A 10850-nucleotide genomic window follows, 5' to 3' on the forward strand; every position below is an offset into this window, starting at 1 on the left:
GCAAAGATTAGGCCACTGGGCCCATTCCTCGGGATAGCTTGGGTTGACACGCAGCAGCCCATTTTTCTCATAGGGAAAGACATCACTAGTAGCCCATTCACCGGGGAACACAGGAATCCATGCACAGACCAGAAGGCTCCCTCAGAAGGATGAGGTGCGGGGGTGGGCTGGGGGGGAAGAGATGGCTGAGTGGTTAAGAGCCCTAGCTGCCCTTCCAGCGGATCCAGGTTCAATTACCAGCACCAACAACTGTAACGCCAGTTCCAGGGGATCCAATGCCCTCTTCTGGCTTCAGTGGGCATCTGCAAGAAGCACGCGCGGGGTGGGGGGCAACACACACACACACACACACACACACACACACACACACACCACACACGCATGCATGCACAAGAGAGACAGAGATAGAGTAAAATAAAGCAACTTTAAGAAGGAGTGGGAGTGAGGTACCAGTTGCAGAACACAGAAGACACCTGCCGAGAAGCAACCGCCACCCATAACTTCTCTGGTCCGGAAGCGGGTGTCAAGCCTTGAGAAAGAGCCCAATCAGCTGCGGAGGAGGATGCTATCAAAGCGCGCGGGGGTGATTTCTTCACATTAGGATATTAGGAAGCGGTGGATCTGATTTAAAGCCAGCTTTGTTTCGGAGTCCCTACCCTCGCTGAGCCCTGGGAGAAACCACTTCCTCTCCGGAGCAACACGTAAACGGTCCGTGCATGCCTCCTGCAGTGGGGACCGTCCCAACTCGAGAAATCTTTTAATTCAAGGTTTACTGTGATCTTCAGTAATCCCTTCCAGCCCCACGCCCCACACAAAGATGGCAGATCCGCCGTCACTCGGGGCTAGGAACCGGATCCGATGCCAGGGTTCCGTGGCAGCACGCCCCGCTCGCTAGTGCTGACGCGGATTGGCGTCCCGCGCTTGCGCGGAGGGAAGGCCCTGGAGCGCGGCGCCTGCGCACTGCGCGTCTGCGAGGCACCGTCCAGACAGTTGTGCGAGCGCAGCTCGGAGAGACCTGCGCTGCTTTGAGTGGCGGCCGGCCCGCGGCACTGAGAGGGGTCCTCAGCCTTCCGGGCGACGGCGGCACCGGGGTCGGCAGCAGTGGGAGGCGGGGCGCGGCATGTCGTGGGCTCCGCGGGACCGGCAGTGAACGCGCGTGCGGGATGGGCCGGCGCCGGGGTGTGGAGCTCTACCGGGCCCCGTTCCCGTTGTACGCGCTCCGGGTGGACCCCAAGACCGGGCTGCTCATCGCTGCGGGCGGAGGGGGCGCCGCCAAGACCGGCATCAAGAATGGCGTGGTGAGAGCGCAGGGCTACGGGGAACAGGTCATGCCGTGGCCGAGGGCGATTCCGGGGTGGCTGGGGGTCGAGCGGGGGGATGATGCAGGAGTGGACTGTACCCCAGCTTTGGGCCCTGCCCGTTTCTGGTGGGAAGACGCCTGGGTGCTGGTTTCAACCTGAGAAAGAGTGGTTGAGGCGTCCAAACACAAACCGAAAGCTGTGCGGGTCTGGGAAGGCTGGGCTCGCCCACGACGCAGGACCAGGAGAGCTGGTCCAGCGCTCATTCTGCCCTTTTCCGGGAAGGCACATTGTCTTGTCCGCCTTCAAGCAGCTCGAGCCTGGATTCCTTTCTTTCTGTAAACTGGACCTAGTGATCTAAGCCCTGCTTGCCGTACGAATTGGGGGCGCTCCAGTAAGAACATAGAAAGCTCTCACAACAACCAACCCCATGAGCTGGAGGTGCGGGAGGCCAGGGAGTTCCACGAAGACCGACTTCCGGGCTCGCCTGAACTTTGCTCATCTTGGTTCCCTTTCAGCACTTTCTGCAGCTAGAGCAAATCAACGGGTGCCTGAGCGCCTCCTTGCTGCACTGTCATGACACAGAGACCCGGGCCACTATGAACCTGGCACTGGCTGGTGACATCCTTGCTGCTGGACAGGATGCCCGATGTCAGCTTCTGCGTTTCCAGGTCCACCAACAGAAGAGCCATAAAGCCGAGAAGTCAGGTGAGGGGCTTTGGAAACAATCACTCTGATCTTGGTCTCTAAAGAAGAGAGATTAGCTGTGGGGTTGTGGTAGCACCCCACGCTCTCTCTGCTGTCAGTAGAGAAGGACTGGGACTAGTTAATGCAGAGAAGCCTGGATTCAGCTAGGTTGTGGTGGTGCAATCTCAGTGCTTAGGAAACCTTGTCTTGAAAAACAAAACAAAAAACAAACAAACAAAAAAAAGGAGTGATATTTAGTAAGAGGATATCTTAAAAACAAACAAACATGGGGGGGGGGGGCAGGGCAGGGCACGGAGTGTGCCTTTAATCCCAGCACTCGGGAGGCGGAGGCAGGTGAATCTCTGTGAGTTTGAGGCCAGCCTGGTCTACAAAGCGAGTTCCAGGACAGCCAGGACTGTTACACAGAGAAACCCTGTCTCAGAAAACAAAGAAGCCTTGAAAATCCCGGCGAATGTTCACGTTGCAGGTTCCAAGGAGCAGGGACCTCGACAGAGGAAGGGCGCACCTCCAGCAGAGAAGAAGCCAGGAGCAGAAGCCCCCCGTGAGGGGGTTGAACTCAAAGTCAAGAATCTGGAGGCAGTACAGACAGACTTCAGCACTGAACCCCTGCAGAAAGTTGTGCGCTTCAACCACGACAATACCCTGCTGGCCACGGGAGGGACCGATGGCCATGTCCGTGTCTGGAAGGTATGGTTTTAGGGGCTTAAGGGAAGTGAATGTCAGCTGCAGTAACACCAGCATTGTGAGACTCCGAATATGCATTCTGGGAAGCCTGCGAGCGTCCGGCCGTTAGGGACGAGAGGGATGGGGATCAGAGTGTTCTCGTTATGTCCAGTCTGAACCATGATGCTGGCTTGGCTGTAGGTACCTAGCCTGGAGAAAGTTCTGGATTTCAAAGCACATGAAGGGGAGATTGGAGATTTGGCATTGGGTCCTGATGGCAAGGTAAGGAGGTGGGGGTGTGGGATGCTAGTGCAGAAAAGCCGGGGGGGGGGGGGGGGGGCTCTTACGCTGCTTGCCTGGTAAGTAGACGCCCTAACTGTCCCTCTTTGGAATCTTTACCCCTGCCCAGTTGGTCACTGTGGGCTGGGACTTGAAGGCCTCCGTGTGGCAGAAAGGGCAACTAGTGACGCAGCTACACTGGCAAGAGAATGGACCCACCTCTTCCAGCACACCGTACCGCTACCAGGCCTGCAGGTGTGCAGATCACAGAGGGCGGCTAAAAGAGCCACTGGCCGCTATCGTAGGGAAGTGGGCGGAGACCGGAGGGGACTGGGGATGACTGTAGCCTTGGTGGTGGTGGTCTCAAGCATGACCAGGGTCTAAGACCTCTCAATCCCGAGGGCTAGCGGGAACTGAAAAGCCTTTTGCCCGGCTTCCAGATTTGGGCAGGTTCCAGATCAGCCTGGTGGTCTGCGACTCTTCACAGTGCAGATCCCCCACAAGCGCCTGCGTCAGCCCCCACCCTGCTACCTCACAGCCTGGGACAGTTCCTCCTACTTGCCGCTTCGGACCAGGTCCTGTGGCCATGAAGTCATCTCCTGCCTCAGCGTCAGGTGTGAGATGTTGCCGCTTAGCCGGAAAGGAGGGTGCTTGAGGGAGCTCGGGAGCGAGCCCTGACCTAGTCCCCTGAGGACCCACTGTTGGGTGAGAGGGTTTCTGCGCGCTGGCTTCTAGAACAATGAATACTTTGTTGTATGTTACAGTGAATCAGGTACCTTCCTGGGCCTAGGCACAGTCACTGGCTCTGTCGCCATCTACATAGCTTTCTCTCTCCAGGTAATGGGGAGAGGTTGGCACAACCTTATGGGGAGGGGGGCTACAGGCTTATGGGGAGGAGCGTGCAGGAAGGAGTCGGGCCCAGTCCATAGGGGAGGCCTGCTGGGGCTGTGGAACATGTGTCCCCAAAAGGAGCCTCCTACGGGGCTTCCCTCGCTTGTTCTCTCTTCCTCTAGCGCCTCTATTATGTGAAGGAGGCCCACGGCATTGTGGTGACAGATGTGGCCTTTCTACCGGAGAAGGGCTGTGGTCCAGAGCTTCTTGGGCCCCACGAAACTGCTCTTTTCTCTGTGGCTGTGGATAGCCGTTGTCAGCTGCATCTGCTGCCCTCACGGCGTGAGTCACTGTTGGGGTGTGTGCGTGTCGGGGGCGGGGAGGGGGTACCGCTTCATCTTTAGCATAGCCGAAATTGACCCCTGGAAAACGGACTGTTTGTAGCCACCTATCGGCCTCTTCTGGAATGGAAGGGGTTAAGGGCTCCGGTCTTGAAGCGGCTCTGAGGCCCCTGACTCACTTCTCCCCTTGCCCCACCCTCAGGGAGTGTTCCTGTATGGCTCCTGCTCCTGATGTGTGTCGGCCTTATCATTGTGACCATCCTGATGCTCCAGAGTGCCTTTCCAGGTTTTCTTTAGTCTCGCTGACCACTGGGAATCAGGCTTGGACACTGCCACCTCCCAGAGCAGAATCACCGAGGTCCACCGCTGAGGCTGCCTCCGACTAGACTGATGGGGACTGCCTGTCCCTCAGCTAAAGCTTGCCTGTGGCCCCGTATCACTCTGGGTCTTGGGAACTCTGCACTCATCACCTGTGGATCCATTTAGCACGGTGTGGTCTGAAGCCCAGGGCACACTACCTGCCTCGTTCCCTCTGCCTCCCAGGGAGGGCTCCAGAGTCAAGCTCTTCCTTCTCTAGAAATATGTGAAGGATGCCCAGGAGCCTGGAGGCGTGGCGATCCTTCTTACAGAAACCCGTCTCTCCTCGTCCCCTTAACAGCCATTACACGAGGTCCTGGGCTTTGGTTGAGACACAGTCTGGGCTGGCACTTGCTGTTAGGGCAGGAAGAGGCAAAACAAGACTCAGGTAGCAGTGGTCTCTGGGCTCAGGTGGGTAGCACCGAGCCAGCCAGGCCACACACACACACACACACACACACACACACACACACACACACACACACACACAGTAAGCTCCTGGATGCTCTATTCCAGCCTGAGGAGAAGGGAAAGTAACCCTCAGCTCAGAAGGCAGGAAGAGTTGGTATTTAATAAACAAAGAAAGATTGAACTGGGACCCCCAAATAGCTCTCTTGTCAGCTCTTTCCCTCTTCAGGGGTGAGCCCCCCCAGGCCAGGCAGCTCCATTGAGTGCTGGAAGACGGCTCGGGCGTACTGGTGTAGAACACGGTTCATGTAGCAGTGCTGCCGGGGGAGCAACCCTTCCAGGAAGCCAATGTGGCCGCCCCGAGCTGTGATGAGCAGAGCAACACAGGGAGACTTCTGAGCGGCCTGCAGAGGGAGGGCTGGGGGGTGGGAATCAGAGAGGTCAGGAAGCTCCCCTGTAATGACAATCCGGGCTCGTACCTCAATTACAGCCCACATCTGTGCTTCACTCGCCTTGGGGTCACTGTGGAAGCCACTCACCGTGTGCTGGGGAGAAGGGATCGTCGGCCGCATTGAGGCAAAGAACGGGGGTGTGGATGGCAGCTACCTTGGTTCTTGGGCTTGAGGCTTGGTAATAGGCCGCGCAGTCTTTATACCCAAAAGCCACTGCTGTGTAGCGTTCATCCAGCTGGCGGATTGTGCGAGCCTGTGGGGGGCAGGGGTACGGTAGGCCAGGATAGTAGAAAACAGGAGACCGACACCAGGTAAGGGGGATGGTTGAAAAATACCTTTATCGCAAAGTCTACGTCCAACACCTTTTCAATCATCTTTCTGTTCCTGGGAGAGAAAACGTCAGGGTTTGTCTGGACTCCCTAACTCCGAGCTCACAGCGTCTGTCTTCGTACCTCATCAAGAAAGCCCCACGTGGATCTGACCCAAGCGCCAGCAGAGCCTGGTACATCTGCTGTCCTACCTGGCCACGAGCTGGCAGAGGCCAGCAGTGAGGGGCTGATTGAAGAGCAGTGAGTTGAGCGGTGTCTCCAAAGAGTCAACGGTCTCGAAGGAATCCCAGCATGCAGACATGGTCAGCCCTGCTGCCAACCCTCCCGCCTTCCCGGTCCGAGCCAGGTAGTTCAGCACCAGTATCCTGTGAAATTGGATGAAAAGGCCATGGGAAGTGTTGGCACGGAGTAAATCGGGGCAGAAGAGAAGGAAAGGAGAAGATGAACAGCCGGGTCTTTGGAATGAACCCAGGCAACTATTACCCTCCAAACGAGATGCCCACAGCCAGCAGTGGAGCTCGGGGGTAGCGGCGCTTTATGTGTTTCACAACGGTTTCTAGATCTTCAGTGTTGCTGGCACAGTAAGCCCTGTGAGTCTGAGGGCAAACTGGGTCATTGGCCAGGGAGGGAGGCCCTTGAGAAGGCAATCAAGGAGGGCTCAGGAGGGAGTACGGAAGGGGAGGGGCGGAGGTAAGTGGGTAGAGCCCCAGGGCCGGCGATGCTACAGGGAACAGGTGCAGGGCCACCACAGGAAGGAGGGTACTCACCAGCAGTTCTTCCCCTCGGCAGCCACGGTTATTAAATACAACAGCCCTGGGGCAACACAGGTACATGAGCCGGACCCTCCCAAGAAGACCCTCCCCTTCGGTGGTCTTCAGAAAGGCCCCTGCCAGAGAGTACTGTATCAGGGTCAGACCCGCTTTTCCCTTCCCAGGTTCCGTACCCCATCCTTACCGATAGCCGTCTTTCAAAGCTTGGTCAACTAGGTGTAAGACATATGACTCCTGGCTACTGCCGCTGATGCCTGGAAGCAGCAATACTATAGGCTGGGTGGTGGGGTCCGGGTTGGGACTGCTCGTAGGCTGCTCAGCCCAGTCTAGAAGGAACTGGCCTCCATCTGGGGTCTGGAGGACTTCACTGGGGTTTAAGAGAGATGAGTATACAGAGGTACTATCAGGAATTGGACTTCAAAGGTCTACCCGGTTCACCCACAAGTTCTGCAGCTTGTCATGGGTATCATTTGAAGGCATGCTTTATGTAACAGTAAGGCTGACCATAGAGAATGGATGCATGGACTATTAAGCCTGTGTAGGTACCAAGTAGCGAGTCTTTCCATAAGCTCAAATCAACACACTTTATGGCAAAGATGGCCTTCCTTAAAATAGGTGGATCAGTTTTCCCTAGAAACTGGCAGCCTTGTGTTCTGAGCGCCCTTACCTCTGGTAATGGACATCAGGTTGAGACTGCAAGAGGACTCGAAAGATAGTTTGTAGCCGTCCCTCAAAACACCACAGTGTGGGGTAGAAAGTCTCCGCGGTGACTGGACAGTGTTGCTCCAAGAAGGCCAGAAACTGGGGCCCAGCCACCAGACGAGGCCTCTGTAACCACACAACACAATTGGCCTCTTTTTCTCATCCCAGGCACTGGAGGGTGAGGAATCTCTTCCCCAGAGTCCAGCCTTAGGGACACTGCTCTGCTACAGTGAAGGGTCCAGAATAACTTGGACTAGATTGGCCAGGTCACCTTAAATAATACAGTCATGTAGTGCCCCAAAGCACCCCAGTCCTAAAGTGTACCTCCAGAACTGACTCCCTCACTCAGTCTGTCCCCTCCTCAAATCTGTGGGAGAACAGATAATATGAACTGCTCAGTTGATCCCCTACGGTAAGGGCTATGGTCCTCTGGGTGGTTAGTTGGGGTTTGGGTCTTTTTTTTTAATGATTTTATTTTATTTTAATTATGTGCCTCTGTTTGTGGGTATGTACACAGGTGCAGATCTTGCCTGTGGGGTCCAGAAGAGGGTGTCAGATCCTCTGGAGCTGGAGTTACAGGCAGTTAAGAGTGCCACAACATGGATGCTGGGAAACAAACTGATCCACAGAGGCAGTACATGCTCTTCAGGGCCGAGACATCTTCAGCCCAGGGTGGCCTTGAACTCACCCTAATCCTCCTGCCTCCGTGCCGGGCTTGTGTCACCAGGCTCTGCTGGTTGGGATTCTCGACCAGGCAAAGAGATGTCAGTACCATCCAATCTGTGACCTTCACATTGCAGGTGAATTGTCCAAATGCATCCCCCTGAAGCTTGTTCCGGTCAGTCTGGCTCTTCCTGTGCCCCACTTTTTTAGTACCCCATTGTCTCCATCGTTCTGCCCCCTCTCTAGTGTGAGTGTGCTCAGTGCTGAAGGGCTGTTTTTCCCAGGGCACCTCATATTCTCTTGTGGAGCCCCAGTTTCTTAGGCGGTGCTATACAGGAGGAAGCATCCTAATGGGAACAAATATTTCCTTTCTTCGTGCCAACTAGGAGAAAGGGGACAGAGATGGGATAATAGGAATAAAGGAGGTCAGTGGGCATGAAGCCCTGACTCTCAGCCTCTGCCTGGTTCTGCATAGCCATGGAGTAAATGAGAGGGCCTGGCCTCACAGACTTAAGAGTATGCTGAACAGAATCGGAGGATCTAACATTAAAGACTGAAATCGAAGGGCTGGGGAATAGTTAGCTCAGTGGTGGGTGCTACATTCCACCTCCAGCATTGGGGGAGTAATTTTTTTTTAAATCATAAATGGCATTTCTAAGTGATTTAATCAGATCAGATCTTGTTTTTATCTACAGTCCTGCTACTCAGAGGGGGCTAGGCAAATGATACACTAAAGAGGCCCAGTGGATACTGTGGCTTGGACCCTGGTCCTTCACCCTGGGATAAGAATGAAATCACCGCTATAATGCAGACTAATCCTTATTCATGAGATAGAAGGAAGGAAGTTATGACTCTTGTAGGCTAATTGGTCTGCCCAAAGATGGAGCAACAAGGGCAAAGTGGAATTAATAGCTTCGATAAGCAACAAAATAACTTTAGCTAAAATTGTTGAATGCTAACTGCATTCCAGGTATTGTGCTAATAAGTAAGCATTTTATGTGATTTTAAAACATTTTTATTTTTTACTATTTATATTTTAGATTTATTTTTATTTACTGTGTGTGAGTGTTTGCGCACCACCTATATGCCTGGTGCCCCTGGAATCCAGAGAGGGTTACAGACAGTTGTGAACTGGGAGTGCCATGTAGGTGCCAGGAAATGAACCTGGGTGCCCTTAACCACTGAAATACCTCTTTACTCCCGATTTCCATTTCTTTGATTTCCCAGTGGCCACAACAGTTCTCTGTGCTCTGAGACAGGTCCCATGACTTCACTCTATGGGCACAGGACCTGCTGCCCAGGATGGCTCAGAACTCTTGGGCTCAAGTGATCATGTCTCAGCCTTCCCATTAGCCAGGACTGAGCGATTAACTCCCATAGATCTTTTTAAAGAAACTGAATCAATAGGGTTCTTGTTAGACTCATTTACATAGATTTTAATGAGATTTAAAATGTTACCTTTCCTGGGATATGTAGATTGTGTATCATCTACATTTCAGTTGAGAAAATATCCAAATTGGTCAAAAAAACAACCTGTTAAGACTTCCTCAGCACGGTATGCACAAAGAGTCTAGCACTTCAAACAGGGCTGAGTGTGTAGGGGTAGAATTATCCATCTGTCCTAGGCTTGGCAGGAACCTCAGCCAGTCCTCAAGGAGGCCCCGTTAAGTTGATGGACCGGTGCCACAACCACACAGGCACCCGTTCCATTATTCTGTGCAGCTAGCGAACACAGCCTGCATATTTTAGTTAGGCCACCTAAAAAAGGAAAGCGCAGATCTCTGACACTTGAGGGATACCCTCCACCCCACCTTTATCCAAAGGTCAGGACGAGGGGCGCACCCTTCCTGTGCCTCAAAGACCCAGCTGCCAGGGGAAGATCCCGAGAATCTGAAGAGGCAGAACCGGTTCTCCAGTAGGTCATAACAGCAAAATTCACTTGGCGCGGGAGAACCACCGACCCTCTCACAAAGGGCCGGAGCCCAGGCTGAAGACTACCCCCATACACTCTAGAACCCCAAGCACGCCCGCCAGGGCTCAGCCCTCACCCACCTGGGGCACACATGCCCAGTAGTAGCCCAAGTAGAGAGCAACGCCAAGAGTCAAGAGCAGAGAGACGGTGTCTGGCCAGGTGCCGTTCTGCGGGCTCAGGGAGGAACTCAGCATCTTGGTTATGTGGGGGTATTCCATTTCCCAGGCTCCCGGCTGGCTCTAGCTCCTGAACTTTGACTCTTCCGCTTGCGGTTTGTCGTGGACCCGCCTCTTGCACGCCATTGGCAGGCCTGTGCGGGTCCCGCCCGCCGCCGGCCCCGCCCACCGCCTGTTCCCAGGCCAGGGGCGGCGTTTGGGAGTCCGGGCGAACCTCACAAACCCGGGCGGCTGTGACCCGGTCGCCCACGCCCCTCCGCTCCTCCTGATCCTCCTTGGAGGTGAAAAGCCCTGTAGCCCAAGGGGAAGCAGCGCCCCCGCACCTGCCATCGTGGTGCGTGCTGTCTCTGGACAGCCAAGGCTGAGTCAGGCAGCCTGGGGAGGTTCCGCAGCCCCCACTGTGAGAATATTTATTCTGCCCAGTCACAGAGTGCAGCCGTTCACCGTGACCCTCACACACTGGGCACAAGCACTGCCCAGCAAGTCGTGGCATACTCAGGTTTCAGCCGCTCGGTGGTGAGAGTCTGCTCCCTCGGCTAAGTGTCTCTACGATGTCTCTTACAATCCCCGCCAACAGAAAGGGTGCAACAGATGATTTGCTCATCAGCTCTATTCCAGGCATTGGATATACATGTCCTAGGGATCCTGATCCTGTTTTCACTGGGGTGTTGGAATGGGGACTGTGTTCCCGCTGTGGACTGGAGTCATCCGCCAATTTATACTGCACTCCTGGTCTAGGGAACAGCCAAGACATGGACGTATCAACGTATGTAATGCAAAATCTCTCCATGAGATTTGAACGTTGAACTCTTAGGACAGGAAATGGTACTAGGAAAAGGAAGTAGTCCCTGCTGCTGTGTGGGAGGAGATGAGAACGATGCCCAAACGTCAATGGAGGAAG

At 54.6% G+C, this 10850-nt stretch overlaps 2 protein-coding genes across 3 annotated transcripts; one reads left to right on the forward strand and one right to left on the reverse strand.

Annotated features, from left to right (window-relative positions):
* The first annotated feature begins 593 nt into the window (after positions 1-593).
* Positions 594-5075, forward strand: Preb (prolactin regulatory element binding). Its single transcript, XM_036170886.1, has 9 exons — positions 594-1298; positions 1817-2006; positions 2473-2693; positions 2871-2951; positions 3079-3203; positions 3389-3562; positions 3713-3785; positions 3962-4121; positions 4323-5075. The coding sequence occupies exons 1-9, from the start codon at positions 1164-1166 to the stop codon at positions 4415-4417; spliced, it is 1254 nt and encodes a 417-aa protein (XP_036026779.1). The 5' UTR covers positions 594-1163; the 3' UTR covers positions 4418-5075.
* On the reverse strand, positions 4979-10057 carry Abhd1 (abhydrolase domain containing 1). Of its 2 annotated transcripts, XM_036170888.1 has the most exons (10): positions 9854-9917; positions 9260-9559; positions 7104-7264; positions 6621-6803; positions 6434-6479; positions 6150-6262; positions 5858-6031; positions 5673-5721; positions 5425-5590; positions 4979-5303 (listed from the first exon to the last, which is right to left on the reverse strand). In XM_036170888.1, the coding sequence occupies exons 2-10, from the start codon at positions 9287-9289 to the stop codon at positions 5095-5097; spliced, it is 1131 nt and encodes a 376-aa protein (XP_036026781.1). In that variant the 5' UTR covers positions 9290-9559; positions 9854-9917; the 3' UTR covers positions 4979-5094. The 2 variants fall into 2 exon arrangements, with proteins under 2 accessions (XP_036026781.1, XP_036026780.1); XM_036170887.1 differs by lacking the exon at positions 9260-9559 and having other exon boundaries at positions 9854-10057.
* Between the last annotated feature and the right edge of the window lie 793 nt (positions 10058-10850).

The sequence above is a fragment of the Onychomys torridus genome, chromosome 21 (genome assembly GCF_903995425.1).
Source record: "Onychomys torridus chromosome 21, mOncTor1.1, whole genome shotgun sequence".
NCBI classification, from domain to species: domain Eukaryota; kingdom Metazoa; phylum Chordata; class Mammalia; order Rodentia; family Cricetidae; genus Onychomys; species Onychomys torridus.

What these genes read in the sequence shown, in the direction of transcription:
- Preb (XM_036170886.1), top strand. Translation starts at nt 1,164, where the DNA reads ATGGGCCGGCGCCGGGGTGTGGAGCTCTACCGGGCCCCGTTCCCGTTG. An exon ending in GCCATGTCCGTGTCTGGAAG is followed by an intron (nt 2,694 to 2,870) that starts GTATGGTTTTAG and finishes GCTTGGCTGTAG; the next exon opens with GTACCTAGCCTGGAGAAAGT. An exon ending in GCATCTGCTGCCCTCACGGC is followed by an intron (nt 4,122 to 4,322) that starts GTGAGTCACTGT and finishes CCCCACCCTCAG; the next exon opens with GGAGTGTTCCTGTATGGCTC.
- Abhd1 (XM_036170887.1), bottom strand. Translation starts at nt 9,991, where the DNA reads ATGGAATACCCCCACATAACCAAGATGCTGAGTTCCTCCCTGAGCCCG. An exon ending in CTCTGCCAGCTCGTGGCCAG is followed by an intron (nt 5,722 to 5,857) that starts GTAGGACAGCAG and finishes TTTCTCTCCCAG; the next exon opens with GAACAGAAAGATGATTGAAA. An exon ending in ACGTAGACTTTGCGATAAAG is followed by an intron (nt 5,591 to 5,672) that starts GTATTTTTCAAC and finishes TGCCCCCCACAG; the next exon opens with GCTCGCACAATCCGCCAGCT.